General features: G+C 35.1%; 1 protein-coding gene across 2 annotated transcripts in view; it reads right to left on the reverse strand.

Moving 5' to 3' along the window:
* Positions 1-18,550, reverse strand: part of C5 (complement component 5) — an 84,499-nt gene extending 65,949 nt beyond the window's left edge. For both annotated transcript variants that reach the window (XM_006773992.2, XM_015570641.1), the window contains exons 1-8: positions 18,442-18,550; positions 14,680-14,872; positions 12,661-12,823; positions 12,305-12,375; positions 9,898-9,989; positions 7,797-7,879; positions 4,788-4,878; positions 2,905-3,019 (exon numbers count right to left, since the gene is read on the reverse strand). In XM_006773992.2, the coding sequence (XP_006774055.1) occupies positions 2,905-3,019; positions 4,788-4,878; positions 7,797-7,879; positions 9,898-9,989; positions 12,305-12,375; positions 12,661-12,823; positions 14,680-14,872; positions 18,442-18,506 (873 nt within the window). In that variant the 5' untranslated portion in view covers positions 18,507-18,550. The remainder of the gene's footprint in view (positions 1-2,904; positions 3,020-4,787; positions 4,879-7,796; positions 7,880-9,897; positions 9,990-12,304; positions 12,376-12,660; positions 12,824-14,679; positions 14,873-18,441) is intronic.
* Between the last annotated feature and the right edge of the window lie 1,875 nt (positions 18,551-20,425).

Raw genomic sequence — 20,425 nt, forward strand, 5'->3', positions numbered from 1 at the left:
GGTCGTTATCTCCCGAGGGGTCCCAGACTGCGAGAGGGCACAGGCCGGGCTGAGGGATGCCCCCTCCCCCCGAGTGCACAAATTTTTGTGCACCGGGCCTTTAGTATATATACATGTACATATACATATACATATACACACATACATATACATATACATACATACATACATCTATATATCTATATACACACACACACACACACACACGCACACACACATACATACATACATACTAGGGGTCCGGTGCACAAAGATTCATGCACGGGGCGGGGGTAGGTAGGGTCCCTCAGCCTGATCTGCACCCGCTCCAATCTGGGAGCCCTCGGGGGAGCCCACTCCAATCCAGGAGTTTCTGTCTGTCTTTGAAACCATATGAACAAATTGTCTGAGACCTCCAACCCAGTTTGGTTTGTTGCTCATAGAATAATAGAGGCTTTTTTTTTCTTTGCTTCATTGGTGGAGATTTCCTGGAAGTTTTAGAATATCTTCCCTTTAATTTTTCCTAGACACTCTGATTTTACTTATGTTTCTCATCTTTGCTTACTTTCCATCCCCCACTGCAACAGTAACTTGCTCCAGGCTCACTTTGCAACAGTAACTTGCTCCAGGCTCACTTTGCTCTAACTTTCTCTAGGAGATCCAACTGCCACCAGAACTATGATTCCCAGCATTCCTGGTGCTCCCTGTGCTCTGGGCTTCCACTTCCATCCTGGGGCTGCCATCAGAACTACTATTCCCAGAATTCCTGGTGCTCCCCATGCTGGGAGTGACTGAGGGAGCCATGGCCCCCCAAGCCTCCGGCTCTCCTGCTCTGCTCTTTGCCTGGGTGCCTGTGTATGCAAATTAACCACCATCTTTGTTGGGTTAATTTGCATATTCACCTGATTGGCTGGTGAATATAGTGAAGGGACGGTCAATTTACATGTTTCTCTTTTATTATATAGGACATTTTTAAAAGAGGCATCTAATTTATATCTTGAACAAATAAAAGTGTCTTTTGAAAAAGCAAAGGCTAAATAACTGGTGATGCAAACTACATGAATATGTAACACTGCGTAGAATGACAAGAGTCCTTATCATCTGTGGTATAATGTAAAAATCAATGAATAAGGGAAAAGGGGACCAGGGCTCTAATCTGGTCCCAGCAACCACTAGCTCTTACTTAACCTTGGACAAGTAACTTCCCAATAAATTGGTTATTGGTGGAAATGCAGCGTCCACCACTGAAAGTGAGGTATCCCTTTCCCTAGATCAACTTGCATTGATAACCAGTGTTTACATATTTTATATTTATAATTTAATGTTATTTCTTACAGCAACATGATATCTCAAGAAAAAGAATTTTCTGAGATTTACACCAGTGGATGAGTGATTTTTACTTGTGTGAAATTATATTCTTGTGTCTGTAAAGTCCCATTTCCCTTAAACCAGTCCTGGAAGAAGTGCAGCTAGGGATTTAGCAGAACAAGAAGCAAAGCCAGTGTGCCGAGATTCTGGTCCATGGTGGAGCTGGGTCTGGTTAGCATTAGGCTAGTTATAGTCCATCAGTCCAGTGTGTCTGTTACCCATGGGCCATGTGGGCAAATGCAGGAGTGTGAGAGCCCCTGCTGGCCAGGAATCAAGCAAAAGAGATAACTCCTTTATTTAAGAAATTTAAATATCTCAAATTTCATGCCTTTGCAGTGGCCACGCCTACTCTGGCCAATGACCTATTTCCAGGTATGAATGACAGGCAAATACCTTCCCTATTTCACTCAGACTTTATTGGGCATGTGTCTAAATTGCAGCTTTCTGGCAAAGCTACACAAATGGAATGCCTATACTCTTTGGCTTTCCCCTTTCTCCTTTTCTATTAATTAATAACTGGGTTCATTACAATGGTATCAAATTCATTCACTCATAAGTATATAGAGAGTAGTACCTACTATTTGCCAGGAACCATGCTGGCTCTGAGTATATAGTGGGAACAATTCAGATTCACAAGGGGTTTAGTGTAGAAAATGATAGAAAAGTAAATAAACCATTACTATTAACATTTTGGAAGGATAACTCTGTTGGGGAGTGCTGCTCTGTACATTGTAGGAGTGTAGCAGCACTCCTGACCTCTATCTATGAAATGCCAGTAGCATCTTCTTCCCCAGTTATGACAATGACAAATGTCTGTGGGACATCTCAAAATTTCCCCTTAGTGGTAAAAATAGTCCCTGGTTGAGAATAAATCATAAAACGTACTCTACTAAGAGAGGCTCAAGGCCTAAGGGAGTACCTGGCAGAGGCAGTTAACCCCTTCCCCGGCAGAAACGTGTATACTCGTTTTCACAAAATGTTCTTTTTCAGTCGTCGACGAGTATACTAAGAAAATATGGTAAAAAAATATGGTTTATAGGAAGACGAGTTACAAACTGTTTTCATAACCAGCATCAAAAATACTATATAGAACCAAAATAAAAAAATTAGTCTGAAAAAGAAACGTTTTTAACAAAAAAATTGTTGGGGAAGGGGTTAACCTAGTTGAGAGGAATCAGGGAGACTTCCCAGAGAAAAGGTGTCAAGGTTGAGACTTAAAGTCTGAGGAGGAATTAGCCAGACAAAGAAGAGGTTGGAGGGGACAATGGGGAAGAGTATTCTCAAGCAGGAGCGGTATTGCAAAGACCTGGAAGCAAGAGAGACTAGTGTAAGCGAGAGGAAGGTGGGAAGTGTCAGGAGATAGGCTGGCAAGGGAGGCTGATGTCATGGCAAGTTGGCTTTATCCTAAGGACAATAAGAAGCCAATGGAGAGTTTTCAGCTTCCAATTCCCATCCCTACATAAAATTAGGGATCAGACTAGATAATTTTAAAGTTATTTTCCATCTCTAGCATTCATAATGTATCTTTAGGTACGACTGAACATCTTAACATCTTACCATTGTGCTTCGCATTGCCTTTTCCATCATTTCTTTGTTATCATCATGTAAGTCATCTTTTATTCCAAAAGAGACAAAAACTTCAGCCTCAGCAACTACTTTGTTATAAAAATATCTGTCAAACAATAATACCATAAGATTATTTGGCTATCAAGGTTATAAAAATAAAATTCAGATAAACTAACAATTTGAAATTACATTGTATACTTGATACACTTTAAATTGTCTTCCATCTACAATCACATTTCATCCTCATAAAATTACAATAATAAAGCCAAAGTGCAGGTTTTATGACTATTTGCTTGATAAAAAAAACTGATCTTGAGGAAATCAAAAGAATCAGGTCCGGAGCCCTTTCCTACAGAACACATAGCTTCCTTGATGATTTTGATGTCAGTGGGGAGCTGCCTCCTATTTCCTTTTATGTATTTAAAAGCAGCATGCCAAATCTTACTGTTATGTGAGATAAATTTTATTTTAATCCTAATTGTAAACCTTTTTAGTTTAGAATTAAAGTAAGAGTAAAGGAAATTTCCCACACAGCAAATAATACTATCACAGGAACTAACTTTCCTTATTCAGAGTTTGAACAAATAATGTCTCCATTAGAAGAAATTACGTTTTATAATTCCATGTCAGGTGAGCCTTTTATGTGTTTTAGACTAAGTAACAAATACTCTATTTTAGAAGAGAGGCAGTACAGGGAAGCATGTGAGGGCCTGGACTTAGAACCAGACAGATTGTGTGGCTTACTAGGTGTGCAATCTTGGGCAAATTACTGAACATTTCTGTACCTCCATTTCTTGGTTTAAAATGGGGGTAGTAATAGTATCTACCTCATAGTGTTCATAAAGATTAAATGAGCTAATATATACAGAGTGCTTCAAAACTGCCTGATATAGTTATGTAAATTGGTTATTGTTATTAATAACTACATGATATTGCCTTTTTAAATGACCTAAACTTTTATGGTAGATTGCTTGTAAAACTAGCCCCAATTTCCACTTGCCCATATGTTCACCATCTTTGCAGCTATTTATGTGCGAAGAGTGTGAAGAGAGTCTATTTCCTCCTGGGCTGATCTTGTAACTTGCTTTGGACAAAAGAATGTGGTGAAACTGATGGTGTGCCAGTCTCAAGCTTAGGCCTTTAGAGAACTTTTACGCTTCCATATTTTCTATTCAAGTGTTTCTGCTGCTACAGGCTAGCCTGTTAGTTGATGAGAGATGCACATAGTCCAATCATCCTTGTAGCTTCAGTTAACTGGCAGCCAATTACCAGACATGTGAGTAAGACCTGCCTAAACCAGCCAGCCTCCAGGTGACCTGCCAAATGACTGCAGGTACATGGGTGAGTCCAGCTGAGATGAGCCTAGTCCAGATCAACAGAACTGCCAACTAACTCATAAATGGTCATAGTTTTAAGGCATTGAGTCTTGAGGTAGTTATGGAGCACTAGTTGGCTGATTAAGCCATTTATAAATGAAAAGGAAAAAAGGCTTCATATCTCAGTCCCAATATCCTAAATCATGCTGTTTCCTAAATGTACACAATGATTCTTTAGGATTATTTTTGCTGGTGAATAACAATAAAGCTAAAATCAGAACCAGCTCACATCAGAATGAGCAAATAAACTATAGGCAGAATGTCTCCTCAATCAGTCAATCCCAAACTCATGCAGACATTGCCAATAAATCACAGATCCCAACAACATAAATGTACTAAATCAACATATTGTGCATCTTAAACATTCACAATGTTACATGTCAATTACATCTCAATAAAGCTGGAAAAAAATCACAGATCTCATTTTGAATAACTATCACCAACCGGAGTTGGCACTTAATTTAGCTGGATAATATGGAAAATAAATAACTTTCTTACCTTGCTTTTATAGTAATTTCAAAATTATTAAAGTTCTTATAACCAATGAAACTATTTTCTGGTTCTATTGAGATAGAAAACTGTGGCAACACTGAAAATAAAAAGGAAAAGGCAATATTACCACTTAAATTAGAGCAGCCTTCTGTCTGGTAAAATTGATGTAACATCAACACAACATCCAGCTGTAGTCATCATCATTATCAGGGACAACAACAACAATTACGACATCACTGGAAAGTCTCCTACTCCACCAATCGGAAGTCAATCCAGCTATCTATGTATCAGAAGCACTTTGTTTATACTTAGATTACAGCATTTATTATAGGCAATTGTTTACTTCCTTGACTAGAGTGTGGATTCCTTGAAAATAAAATGTTCTCTATATATCTTTGTATATCTTTCCCTCTCATCCTTCACATAAGTCTTAAATATAACAAATGCTTATTAAATTAAAAATAGAAAATTCCTGCTTATTTAACATTTCCCTTTTTTGTCCAGTAGATAAAATCCACCCAGTCCAAAATTCCAGCATAAAACTCTGACTTTAGTCAAGAAGAGAGAGTTTATGCCCAGCTAGCGTGGCTCAATGGTTGAATGTTGACCTATGAACCAGGAGGTCACGGTTCGATTCCAGTCAGGGCACATGCCCAGGTTGCAGGCTTGATCCCCAGTGGGGGGCATGTAGGAGTCAGAGGACCAGTGATTCTCTCTGATCATTGATGTTTCTATCTCCCTCTCCCTTCCTCTCTGAAATCAATAAAAATATATTTTTAAAAAAGAAAAGAGAGTTTATAATGAACTATAAGAAATAATACCCATGCAAAAGTAAAAACTAGAGCAGAAACGAGTTGGGTTATCCCCGCTTTTCTTTTCTTTCTTTCTTTTTTTTTGATTGCCCAAGAGAAAATAATATCACCAGTTGAAATGCCACTCTTTTCTCTTTATACTTCCTCAGACTGTGTACCAGGGCTTCTGGATTCTAATTCTATTAACCTACACAGCAGTTAATAGAAAATTGGGTGATTGAGTGACCCTGATATTGTGGACATAGACTGGCAAACAACTATAAGTGAGATAGTTAGCTACAGATACGGTTCATGTGTTTTCTGGATGGTGAAGGCTAGAAGTAAAAGCACAATGCAATTTTCTACTCTAGGCTGTGTTCCTATGTTATCAAAGATCCAGGTAGATGTGCTCTCTCCAGGATATGAAATGCAAGAAAATATTTCACCCTTTCATCCATATAGCAGGGACACTCTTGTCAACAGTGATATACCAGTGAGCAAAATTGGCACAAACCCTGTCCTTAATGAGCTCACAGTCAAGCAGGGAAGACAAGCATAAGCACAGATAAACACCTAAGCCACAGTTATGAAAACAGATATGAAGAAATACAGAAACTCCTACTCAGGAAAGAGAATTCAGGGAAAGCTTTTCTGAATAAATGGCTTTTCAATTGAGACTTAAAAGGTGAGTAGGAACTGGATAGGCAATGAGGGAGGGAAAAGTGTAGGCAGATGGAATATCATGCACAAAGTACCCACTGTTGGAGGGAAGCAAGGGTGAGAGTGGTATAAAATGAGGCTGAAGAGGAGGCAGGCCAGTTCAAATTAGAGATTTTGATTTTCATTATAAAAGGAATGAGGGATTATTGGGGACTTTTCAATAGTGATATAACATGATGAGATTTGCATTTCAACATTATTTTGGCTAAAACCAAGGGGGAAGAGTTTGGAAGTAGAGATAGCAATCAAGAGGCTTTGCAGTAATCCAGGAGAGAGCTTGTTGATGAATAGATGAGGGTGACCACAGATAATAAGAGGTGTATGAATTTTAGATATATACAGAAAGCATCAAAAACACTTGGAGTAAGGGAGGTTGGTTGTAATTATATGTATTGAGAGTCTATCATCTTTACTTATTTATTTATTTTTATTGATTTCAGAGAGGAAGGGAAAGGGATAAAGGGATAGAAACATCAAGATGAGAAAGAATCATTAATCAGCTGCCTCCTGCACATCCCTAGTTCATAGGTTGATATTCAACCACTGATCCACACTGTCTGGGCAAGCCTATAATCCTTAAAGTTGAGTTTCATTGTAACAAATCTGTTTTCACTGTTTTGTTTAATTGTTAAATTTGTGTGTTTATTTTCCATATTAAGAGTTTCATGGGGAATTAAAAATGATTTCAAGAAAGTTAAATTTGATATTAGAACACACAAATACTCTAATAAACAACTATTAAAAACTGAAAGATTAATCTATTTATATATTAATTATTAGTCCTTTAATGTGATTGATTTCAAAATAAGAATATCTTTAATTTCCAAATAAATATATTAGGGATTTGTGAACCAGAAGAAAAATAGCATTGGACTAGAGCAGCCGTGGGCAAACTACGGCCCGCGGGATTTGAAATGAATAAAACTATTGAAAAAAAAGACCGTACCCTTTTATGTAATGATGTTTACTTTGAATTTATATTAGTTCACACAAACACTCCGTCCATGCTTTTGTTCCGGCCTCCGGCCCAGTTTAAGAACCCATTGTGGCCCTCGAGTCAAAAAGTTTGCTCACCCCTGGACTAGACGTAAGGAAATCCAATTGCTGTCCTTGTTCTGTCACTAATTGGTTGTAATGACTTTAGTAAATCATCTATTAGTCTTTCTGGGTTCCATTTACCTCGTCTCTGAGTAAGTTTCTCCTAAAATCATAACTTGGAAGAATACCTTCACTAGTCAAGCTCCTCAGGAAGCTAGGACTCTTCAGTTCTATGATGAGGAACAAAAGTCCAGAGAGGTTGGTGTGCTTATTCAAGGTTAACAAGAGCATGCTGAAACTAGAGCGTAGGCATGGGGACAATCACTCTCACCACCTCCACCAGTACTTCTGACCATATCAGTAGGTTGCCTTTTCTTCAGGGATTGAGTTTACATTAAAGTCATTAATGAAAATAATTATTGCAAAAGCATTAACTCTGTATAAATTTTTAATTGTCAAAAATTACCATATTCTTTAACTTCAAAATATGCAGCTCCAGTTGTTGAAAAGTCCTCTTTATATTTAGCTTGAATTTTCCACATACCATATCTGTGAAAGCAAGATATTTAAAATTACATAAGTTTTCAAATATTTTTAATTTACCCAGCAGAAATCTAATCAATTCTTGTTTTAAGGAGGGAAAAGTAAGTTAATATAGTCCAAGTGATATATTTTATTTGCAATAAATGGAAATAGCTGAGTGTTTTAGAGATATTAGACACTGTTTAGTAATTAGTTTTTCATATGTTGTGTTATTTTTTCAGGTACTTTATCTTAATATTGTCAATAGCTTTGAATGAAGAGCTTGTGATACTTGAGAATTTACTTGATTCTGGAGCTTTATTATATTTTTAATATAATATTGAAATATACACTATAGTAGGAAATTCATAATAATGTCTCTAGAGACATATAATTCGGGTCAAGCCCATCCAGATGATAAGATTCACACCTCATGTATAAGAAGCTATAGCTGGAGACAAAGTATGGCCTGTTCAAAGAGGAAAATTATCTGGGTTTAATTAAAAACCTTCAGTCAAAAATATTTACTGAGCACTGGATTAAACACTGTAGATAAAAAAAATAAACACGATAAAAGGGTCCGTCCTCATAGAGCTAATAGTCCGTGGGATTTCAAATTTTCACTTTTCCATTTATTAGCAGATTGAATACTTGGGAAAGTTGCTTAACCTCATTTGTGAAATGGGAAAGACAATATCTACTTTGTGTACTGGTTATCAATCAATACATTGAATATTATCATCATCATTAATTCAATGTGCCTGTTATGTTGAAGTGCTGGAGATATAACAGTGAACAATAAAAACACCATCCCTGTTCTCAAGGAGTTTACAGTCTAGTGGGAAAAAAAGGCAAGTAAATAACTAAATAGATAATTGTAAAATTGAAATAAGTGCCAGTAAGGAATAGAGAATAAAAGAAAGAGAGGGACTACATTAGATCATGTGTCCAGGACTAACGTCTTTGAAAAGGGAGCATTTAACCTGTTTTCTACAGAATGGGAAGAAGCCAGCTTTATGAAGAACAAGGTAAAACACTACCTAAGCAGAGGAAACAACATGTGCAAAGGTACAAAAATACTGGCAATGAGAAGCTACCATGGTTGACACATAATCTGTCACAGAGCAAATGGCACAAGATGAAGAAATTATAACAGGATGATAGAAACTAAGATGGCGGCAGAGATAAACACATTGTAAAATAGGTTCAGTTCTGTGCTACAGAGTATTAATATTTTCAAGAAAGTATACAATTTAAAAATTATCCAAATTATTTAAATTCCCCAATTTAATCCAAATTTCTAGATAATCTTCAGTATAGTAAATTAACTGTAAACTACCTTCTAGAGAACAAAGCAAAAATTACCATAAAAAGATTTTTACTTTAAAGTAATTTGGCCATTTATAGGTGCACCTATCTTATTTGTCCTACTCTAAACAACTTGAAGGCAGAAACTGTGGATTCTTCATTCCTATTTTATATCTCTCATTCCTCTTGTACTTTGCACATACTAGGAATGTGTTCACTAAATATTTTTTACATTGGATTCTGTTTAAACATATTCTTAAATCTTTTAACATGACGCCAAATGGGAGAAATAGCTCTAAGAACACCCTCCCTCTTGAAATATGATAGTCTATGCAGAAAAGACTACAAATAGTAATATATTTATAACTTTCAGAGCAAGGCACGGGACCACACTAGCCTTTTAGACTGATAGTCTATCTGATTTTCTTAAAGGATGGAAGGTTGATGGTTTTGATTTTAAAAAAGAAAGAAAGAAAGCCAGCCAGCTTGGGGTCTATTTTTTCCTCTTCAAAAGTTTAATTTCTATGTGTAAAGAAAATTGATGAGAAGTATTGGGAAATTCTCCTCTCCCCTCCCCCAGAAATTGAGTCTAGCTTCTCATTACTCTTTAAAAGATTTTGCATATCCTCATTTCTTTCACAGTAGGTTGCTTCATTTGACTGGTGATCTGCCTCACCACCAAAAGTTCCAGATGTGTTTTTTTAAAGAAAACTTTATTAACAAATATTTTAAAATACCTAGGATTAGATGGAATCTTGAAGTCAGGAAAAGAGATAATTCCAGTATAATCACTTTCTTCTACAATGTCAACTCCTGATCCTTGAGGATCCTTTGAATAAAAACAAACAACATCAAAGCACATAAACCGAATTTTTAAAATTAACTGATTATATTATATTTGATCTACAGAAATATTTACTAACAAATATCCATGCCTTCAAATTAAATATGAAGGAGAAAGATAATTTAAATGTGTGGAGGGCAATTATGGCTCATTTAAGCCACGTCCCTCTCTCTTTTTGGACCCCTTCTCCCTCTCTTGACACACACACACACACACACACACACACACACACACGTATAAATCAGTTTCCAGGTATCCTAGTCTCAGTTATTTAGATGAGATTCAACTCTATCTAGTATAACTAAAAAAGAAAGTATAGAAATAACTGATGTTATAATTAATCAAATGTGAACTCATAGGCTTTATAGATACCAAAATCTATAAAATACATATATTAGCTAGATACTTTATAGTTGCAGTATGGTCGTTTTGAGCTTGATAAAACATTCAAATTAGTTAAACAAATTTTAAAGTTTTCATAAAGTTTTCCCATAAGCTTCCTTTTCTGTGTGGGCTTGGAAGTTATTTAAATGAGGTTTCTTATTTTCTTTGGACTACATGTGGAGGTTCATTTTGAACTTAACCCAGAAATTTACCACTATATGCCATGACTGTGAAATTAATGGTCGGATTTTTGAGGTATTTTTTTTCTTGAGTTGCAAGGGTCCATTTTGAAAAAGAATTAGAATTGAGGCAAAATATCTTCTAGGTTGATCTTTATCTCTGCAGTCCTTTGTACACTGTGCTTCTTCTAAGATGATCTTTCTCAAGTACTATTTTTGTTAGGGGCAGAAATAGAATAGTGGGGAATAGCTATAGTTATAAAGAATATTAATCATGCTCTGCTAACCGTGATTGTTTTGTTCTGATTAACGAAAGCATGCTCTGACCTGGCTGGGAGTTGTATGCCCCGGGACCTGGGAGTTGAACTCGAAATGTGGTCCATTCTCCTTATCTGAGAACTGCCTATCATCATGAAAAGATGAACAATTTTGTTGCCAAAACAATGGAATCCTGGGCTGTAACCACCTGGAAGCGCCTACCCTTTGTAACTGCCTGCATTGTCTGTAATCTGTAACCATTTTACCCATTCCTAATCTTTGTCGTTCTACCCAATATAAGCAACTTGTTTATAGGGGGAACGAAATGGGGTGTGTGGGACAGATTTCTGTGGATGACCACTGCTCTCCGATGTTGCCGGCAATATTGGAAAATAAAACGCTCATATACGATTCAATCCTGTCTCTGCTTAATTGGCTCAAGTGGTGACAGGCAACCCAGACCCCTTCACTGTCGGGTTTCATTTTCAGGACACTTTCTGCATGCTGACTCTCCACTGCTCTAGGATCAAATTCCTCAATCCTGTCTTCCTGGGACAGCTCTTACACAGGACAACTGGCATCCATTCTTCCTTGTGTGGTGTCAGGATTCTACCTCACTCAAGTGCAACCACCGAGAGGGGTAGAAGGTAGAATCAACAGCATCTGACCACATGCTCTAGTATTTTCTGACAGAAAAAGGGTATTTGAGCTGACTGCCTCTCCTTAGTTCTCTTCCAGACTTCTGACATCAGTCAGCCAGTTTATGTACTATTCCCATTTCTTACTGTCATAGCTAAATTCATGCTATATATTACCATGGGAAGTTTTTCATTATTTAAAAAAACCCTATGGCTATTCCTTTCATTAAGACCCAGCTTAAGATTTCCTTTACGTATTCAATTACAGAAAAGGATTACATCATCCTTCAATCTCAGCCCTATTTTGTCTCCCTCTGAGTTTATGTGTCATTTGTCCTATTGTACACTTAGGAGAAAAGGTGCTGCAGCCTATAGTGAAGGGCCATTGCTAATACACCTATACTGTTAATAAGTAACTGCTCATCTTTACCTCCTGATTTAGCACTATTTTTCATGTGTTAGTATGTTAGTTATTAAACTCCAAGGTCCTCAAATGTAAATTTCATTGATTATAATTCTTCATCTTGAATTGTACAAATAAAAAATCTCATAATAGATATTCAATTAATTCTTAGTGATTGACTGATGTTCCTAAAGAAAGAAATCATGAAGTATATATTTAAATGATTTAGTTTAAAATCGTTGAGGTTTCATTTTCATGGCTTCTTTACACATGCCAATTTTAGAGATATAGACATACAATGTTATATTCACAGAAACTGTTCAGTCACCATTTACTGAGCACTGAATGAGTTCATATGGCATTGGGGTAGGGTTATGAAATAATGCATCTTATCCTAAAAATGAGTTAAATTATTATTTAAATAAATAACATACTTACTATGAAAGTTAAGACAATTTCTCTTTTGGCTGGCTTCAGGTCATCATTCAGTGAATAAACTCTAACCTTTACTGTAAGAATAATTGATAGCATCAAAAACTCTGTTAAACACAAGGGTATTTTAGTTTTTTAAATAATAATCATTCTTTAAAAAGATGAATCTCATTAAAATAAATCAATACATGGTCAATACATGAAAATCTATTTTTGAAAGAAAGAAAAAGTTAGTCTGCAGATATATAAATTACTAATGAGTCTTTTCTTTTAAAAACCTGTGTCCACATAATTTCAAGTGTTAAAAAGCTCTAAGTAGTGTCAATTATCCTCCCCAGGGAAAGAAGTACCTTATACTCTACCTGATTGTTCTGGAGTGTAAACAGGTTTGTCTGTTTGAATGAAGAGAAATCCATTGTCATAGGTTATTGGCATTTTTTTTGATTTTGAAAAATGCTTTGATAAAACATCCAAATACACATGTGGAACTTGGTTTTGTCCTCCAGGCAATTGTTTGGGTTGTATCTGTAATAGAAATGTTGATAAAAAAGAACATAATAGTTTTAAGGTTATAAAATATTCGGATTTTCTAAATACCACTGTAATCTCATTAGAAGGAGAAATAAGTATGTGTATTTAATCATTTTAAAAACAGAAGGAGAGACAGAATGGTAAATAAATTTTGCCCAAAGCCCTTCAGTGTTAAATATCATTACCAAAATTTAGTTTTAAGCAATTAAAAATATTTCCTAAATGTTATATGCATTTAGTAAAACTAAGCTATTGAAGCTCTCTCTTTTGAAAAAAAATATATTTTTATTGATTTCAGAGAGGAAGGGAAAGAGAAACATCGATGAGAGAGAATCATTGATTGAGCGCCTCCTGCACACCCCCTAGTGGGGATTGAGCCCATGACCAGGTACATGCCCTTGACCGGAATCGAACCTGGGACCCTTCCGTCCGCACGGCATGTGCCCTCGCCCGGAAGCAAACCCAGGAACCTTCAGTCCGCAGGTTGACGCTCTATCTACTGAGCCAAACTGGCTAGGGCTATAGAAGCTCTCTTTCACTTCATCAGCTTGCTGGATTAGCTCATGGTCTCCATTTTTTCCCTTCAACATCCTGACTGATGTCTGGACACTTTGTATTATATCTATATCCTCTATTCCCACCAGTTGAGCTGCATGCTTTCCAATATTTGTAAGTAATTGTAATTATACAGTTTACGTTGCATGGTATGCAAATTTAATACATAAAAAGTAATAAAAGAAAGATAAGTGCTTCTCCTAAAACTAGGCTTTGACACAATAGGATAAAAGTTAATCACTAAAATCAACTGCTTGAAATTACATATGTGAGAGTACTGAAAAAGTTTGGAAAACAGTAACAAGCTAATAAGATTCTGCACTCAGGTTCTCTGCAAGTGTCTTTAAGTACTTTGTCCACTTCAAAGAAACAGAAACTGTGGAACAAAGATGACTTATTAAAGGTGTGGCACAGAGTAAATAAGATTTGGCATTCCAATCAATGGGTCTGCACATGAAGAAAAGACCTTGGCATATTATCAAACAATTGGCAAATAAAGATACATTATAATGTTAAGATAAAATTAGACGCTTAAGATATGCACCAATATTTATGATTTGTCTACCTTAATCTCCTTTCCAATTAACTAAGTTAGCACTGTTTAAACAGAACTCACTTTTAAGAAACAGTGGTATAAATGAACCTCAGAGCCCGAGCAGTCTTTTATTTTTCTGGTTCTTGAATTTTTATTGTAATTTAAAATAATATTTTGGTTATATTTATTCACGTTGCTAAATAAATAAGTATGGAAAATTATTTTTAGTTGTCAGAATTTTTAATAAGAAATGAGTTGAAAGCACCTTTCTAGCCAAGCTATAATAACTTAATAGAAGAAAAGTTATTTGATCAAGGTTTTATTTTATTTTATTAACTATAGGTTGTCAATCAGAGCTATTTACTTCAGTAATCAGTAACTTATTCATTTTGGAAACTATAATTGTACAGTATTGGAATTTAAACAAACAAATGTTCAATAGCATCTATGGCTTTCTGTAGGCAATGCATTATAGATCAATATGCATATCATATTTCTCTATTTCTCTCTAATGATAATTTTCACAGATAAGTATTTTCGATGTATTTTCAAATATTTACATATTAGTACAATTTTATTTTCCTATTTAGAATTTTCTGTTTCCTTCATATTATTAGTGACTAACATACATCATTTAATAATCACACAAAGATATAATGTTATAAAAGATCAAATCTCTATGTTATCAATATTCAAATTTTGAACACATTTAATTGAGAATATTTTATATGTTTATAGAAAATAAAAGATAAATACATACTGTTAAGATTGCAGAGTTTTGGAATTTATTTTCTGTGGATAAAGTAACAGAGGCTGAAGCGTAACTAATTTTTTTATCTGGATAACTTTTAATGGAGATTGTTGCATCAAATGCTTCAGTGTATCCATAAACTTGAATTACAATATTTTCAGATGCTCCAACACGAAGTACTTTTGGTGCTGATATGACATACCTGTTGAAACAGGAAAAGAGAAGGATCAGTATCTCTATATGACATACTTTGTTATACTTCTGATTTCTTCATCTCACTTGAGACATTCAATTTAAAATAGGCACATTTTCTCAACTTAAAAATAATTTTTTAATTAAAATTTATTTGTGATCTATGGTCATTTCAGCATAGTCTCCAAAAAACAAATAGCTTGAAATCCAGACTTGAAAAATAGCACTGGAGATTTAGTTAACATTTAGGAAGGTAGTAATAGCACCTTCTTGAGCTACTGCAATAAAGGAAGACTTACTGGTGTTGACCAGAACATGTAAATAGGGTCACTATTTTTGCCCAAAGTAGAAAAAAGCAACAGTTACCAATGATTGAATTCCAGTGCTGCCACCTACTGGCTGAGTAACCATGCTAAAGTCACTAACCCTCTCTGAGACAAAAATAACTTAACTGTGAAAATATCACCTTTTTTACCAGGCTGAGGTAAGGATGAAATGAGACTATGTACATGAAAGCACTTAGCATGTTTAGTACTCAATAAATGTTAAGATTCATTAATTTCACTAAATTATTTGAAAGGAAGTAATCTTAGAAGTACTGGTGTTATACTAGTGAGTGGATTTTTTAAAAAGAGAATAAAAGTGAGTTTGGGAGAATGCATTTGAAAATGCAAATAGTTACAGAGTCCTTAGAGACCAAATAATCACAACCATACAATAATAATGATAATAACAGTAACTGAGTAGTTATCATATAGGTCTGTATTAGCACTTTATATACAACTAGAGGCCTGGTACACGAAATTGTGCAGGGGAGGGGTCCCTAAGCCTGGCCTGCACCCTCTCCAATCCAGGACCCCTCAGGAGATGTCCGACTACCAGTTTAGGCCTGATCCTAACTGCCCTCCCCTGCTGGCATGATCGCCCCTAACTGCTTTCTCCTGACAGCCTGATCGCCCCTAATTGCCTCTGCCTTGGCCCCCACCACCGTGACTTTGTCCAGAAGGACATCCAGAAGATTTGTGCTCTAATCAGCATATTACCCTTTTATTCGTATAGATTCTTTTAATCTTTACAAGCCAATGATGTAGATACTATTGTTTTCTTATTTTACAAGTGATAAGAGGTTAATTTGACTGAGGTCACCTGGCTTATATGTGAATGAAAGACTTTATATTCAGATCTCTCTTGTTGTGTTAAACTGTGGTCAAAGTTACAAGCTTTGTTCACAGCCCCAGGCTGTTCCCTCAGTTTTATTTTTCATGTGATTTATACAAGAATGAATATGAATTATATGTTTTTGAAATAAAATTTTTAATGTGTGATTTTTTCATTGTTTATTAAAAGAAAACCTATAAATATAAACCAGGTTATTAATTATATCACAAAGTATATAGTTTGAATAGTGAAAGCTACTACATAGAAAAAAGTGTTTATTCTACTGCATAGAAAAAAGAGTTTCAATCCAAAAGGTGATAATGATTGAGACCTAAGAGCTCATCACTTCAACTGGCAGAATTATTGCAGGGTCTTGTCAAAATTATGACATTTAAAAAGTCTTTTCAAATCAGCAAGTGTATAGTAACAATGAAATTAATTTGGAGGCAATTAACTCCTGTAGACATCTGGCAGTTCTACATGACAACTAATTTGGAACCATTTACAGTCAAATTATGAAAGAGAGAAAAGAATCTCTGGACTTCCAACTGTCATCTGATTTCCCCAAGTGCCTGCCCAGAAATATTGGAAAATAAGAAAACTTTAGCTTTGATGATAATAACGTAAATATACAGAAATGTTACAATGTGCTAAGTACCTTTTTAAGCACATGATACATATATAAATTCACTGTATTGCTCCCACCACTGTCTAAGAAAAGTCTTATTATTACCTCTATTTTACAGATGAGAAAACTGATAATTAACTTGCCCAAAGTCACACAGCCAATAAGTTATAGAATGTGGAATTGTTCTCGAGCAGCCTGTTTCCTGAAGTAACACTTTCAATTGCTGTACTACACTGAATTTATCAAGAGCTTTGCAAATCTAGAAAAAAAATGTGTATTTTAATTTCAGTATTCTTAGAAATTTTGTATTTTATGTTTTAATTTTGAATTGTCTATGTGGTAGTGGTGGGGAAACATAAACTACTCAGTGTTGACAAGTCCGCAAAAGATGGCTCTGGAACCACCATTTTTCCAGATTTTGGTCCATGCTGATTTATCAGTTGCACAGTCTAATCCAAAGAATTTTGCACTTTTAAAATTTTCTTTCAATAGTTGCAGAGGATCAAGCCACTCAGTTTGCAGGGGGGCAAAAATGTCAGTTTGGCCTCTACCTGGAATGTTCTTTCCCCAGATATTTGCAAAGACTGTTCCCTTCCTTCAAGTTCTATATGAGTGCCTTAGAGAATGGTGACGGAAAAAAATAAAAAATAATAATTTTAAAAAGAACCTTCTCTGTCTACATTTTCAAATAGTTCCTCATAATTTTTGTTTCCTATTACTCTCCTTTACTTCTTTCTTCATAGCATGAATAATCACCTGACCTTATTTATTCATTTATTCATTGGTTCATTCACTATTTGCTTCTCCCACTAAAATGCAAGCTGTATATAAATTTATTAATTTAATTGACTGATGACCATGTTGTAAATGGTACACTCTCACTTTTTCAAGAGAAAGAGAGGCAATGCTTATTAAAGGCCAGTACAGTGTATAGAAAGAATTCAGAATCCTGGTCCTAGGTCTACCACTTAATCTCAAGCTCTTTGAACTTCAGCCACTTGTCTTTCAAAAATGAAGTAAAAAATACCAAAGGTATTGGGGTGATTGTAGCAATGCAAGGAAATCAGATTTATGAGAGCCCAAGAACACATTTATATTCATAATATAGTTTACATATTTATACATTTATGATAAATGGAAAAAATTAAAATGGTAAAGAGGAGTCCTTAATATTAGTCCTGCTTCTGTTTCTCTTTACCAGAGTGACTTTTGGTAAGTCACTTTCCCTGTCGCCACTTATCCTCATATGTGAAATTAGTAGGTTCAATTAGATACTCAGTTCCTTTTCAATAATGTTCTTTCTAGATATGGATCACTATTTTAAGACATAGTTTAAAATATACAGTATTTCAATAATAACACTAACCATTGTGAAGAATGAGCTTGTAAATATAAAAATAATTACAATAGTTTTTCAAATCACTGTATTAGAATTAACCCCCAAGTAACCCTTGTTTAATTATGCACAGTATTTAGAAAACAATGCACTAAATATAAATAAGCAACAAATGACAAGAAAGTTTGTCATTTAGAGATTATTTTGTGCTTTTTCAAAGTGAAATTTGAATAATCACTTATGAAATTTAAAAAAAAAGCAATCCCGTAAAAGCTGTCATGTTGTTAGCTATTCATCAAATCAAAATACTTACATGAGTTTCTTATTCAGATGAGAATATTCACTTGGTATTCTCAAAAGTAGAAAGTAATTTTTGAATTAACAAAGTTAACTGATTTTATTTTTCACTCATCACAACTAAGATGCATTGAAAATCAAGATAGGTCCTTTTACTTACGTTTGTTCCTGTCCCCAACATTTCCCCAGGAAGATTAAAAAACAAAGTATGCCCCAAAGACCCATGGCTGGCGACACCAGTAAACCATGGGTATAACCTTTCTCTTGAAGTTACTCTCCTTTTAAATAAACCCAGCTAAAAGAACTTGAGTAAATTAGTTTACTGGTTAATTATTAATGTAAGAAAGACTTCTAAGCTGAAAGAATAAAATCAGAACTGAAGCAACCTTTAAAGCCCAGGTATAAAAGTAGGCGATATGTCATAGGGATTTACACCTAGAGAATTTATTTTAATTAATACAAAGAAAGGGATCCTAACATGGGAGTTTGGCACTGCAATGAATGGCTTACAGCTAGGAACCAGTAAGTCACCCTGCCCTTGGCCTTTCCTCTTTGGCCAGGGTAACTGCTCTGCCGTTACATCATCTGTGAGCACCTGGTTTAGACAGGGTTCACTCAGTGGTCTTTTTAGAGAAGTCCTGGGCAATACTGTTGTTAGAATTGGGCATTGCCTAGTGATAAGCTGAATCTGCAAAGGAAATCTATGGAATAGTTCTTTGGTCTATCCCAGTCTAGAAAAGAAGCTGAACATTAGGTGGAGGAAAGATGGTGATGGGCAATGAAAATGCCACGTTAAGCAGGCCAACATCATTCTTTAGGAAATAAGTAGCCAGTCAAAAAACTTTAGTATTTAGTAGGGAATGACTATCCTTCAATATCTATTAATTTGTACACCACAAATAAAAATTTATACCCATTCAGACACATAATATTTTTCTTTAAAAAAACACACACAACCTCAGGTTAAATCTTCCAGTGAGGATCTTAATGCAAGAGTTCAGGAAAAACAAAGCTTCTTATAACAAAGAAGTTTAGTAATTAATTTAGAATGAAATACAATTTTATCTTTAAGATATTATGATATTTTATGTTCACTATAAAACTTTGAATTCACTACCTTCCTTATATGAGCAATCATTTCTATTTTAGTACATAGTAAATACTCTATTTTAAAATAATAAAACAAATTTCTCTAAACATTATTCTGTAATTCAGATGTTTTATGGTCACATTAGCATTCCTTGCTTTGAATTAATAAGGTTCTATTTTATAAATCCTTTAATACTGAATTCATTAGGGAAAAAAGGCACACAAAGGAAATTTGATATACAAATATCACTAAAGGTGTTTCTTGCATATATTATTAAAATGGTAAAAATAAGCCACTATTGTCTGATCATCTAGCCCATTTGTTTCAAAAGAATACCTGTGAAATGATTAAACTGGGTTGTGAAAGATAGGTCAAGTTAAAACAAACAAAGTACTCTTGCCGTCATTTTCGGGAAAAGATATTAGGAGAAAAGTGAGAACACTTAAATCATCATAGATGATATATGTATGTTAAGTGCAAGTTTTTTGCTTGTATTATAAAGTGAATAGTGATGATAATGGTTTCTCAAATAGAAAACTTTTTTAAAAATGATGAATCTCAAAGACCCTTAATAGAACCAAAGTTCAACAATTTACAGATTCTCACCAGTGTTTAAAATTTTTATCTGCCTTTTAAACATGGCTCAGAGATGAATTCTTCTTTACATTCTAAAAATGCTGACCTTTGGGGAGTTTTTGGTTTTTATACAAATCTGCTTCTCTAAAAGAGGAGAAGCTAGGTCTGGCAGAAACTTTGGTGGTCACCTGACCTTCCTGCTAATGCTACCTCAATTCTATGCTGAGGATTGAGCACAAATGGCTTCACTTACTTTACAAGGCCACCTCCTGACCTGGGTCCCACTTGATTCTCCAGCTTCAGTGTTCCCATTCTTCACTGCAAGCAAGAAGCTGAATTACTTATTCTTCTTTGAGGTCACCACAACATAATGGTGCTCCTGGGATAATAAAAAGCCAAATACTATTACTACTATGCTTAACCTATTTATATCCTTAATTTGCCATATCATCAAAAACATGGTTTAGATATGGATTGC

The sequence above is a fragment of the Myotis davidii genome, unplaced genomic scaffold (genome assembly GCF_000327345.1).
Source record: "Myotis davidii unplaced genomic scaffold, ASM32734v1 scaffold964, whole genome shotgun sequence".
Taxonomy (NCBI): Eukaryota; Metazoa; Chordata; class Mammalia; order Chiroptera; family Vespertilionidae; genus Myotis; species Myotis davidii.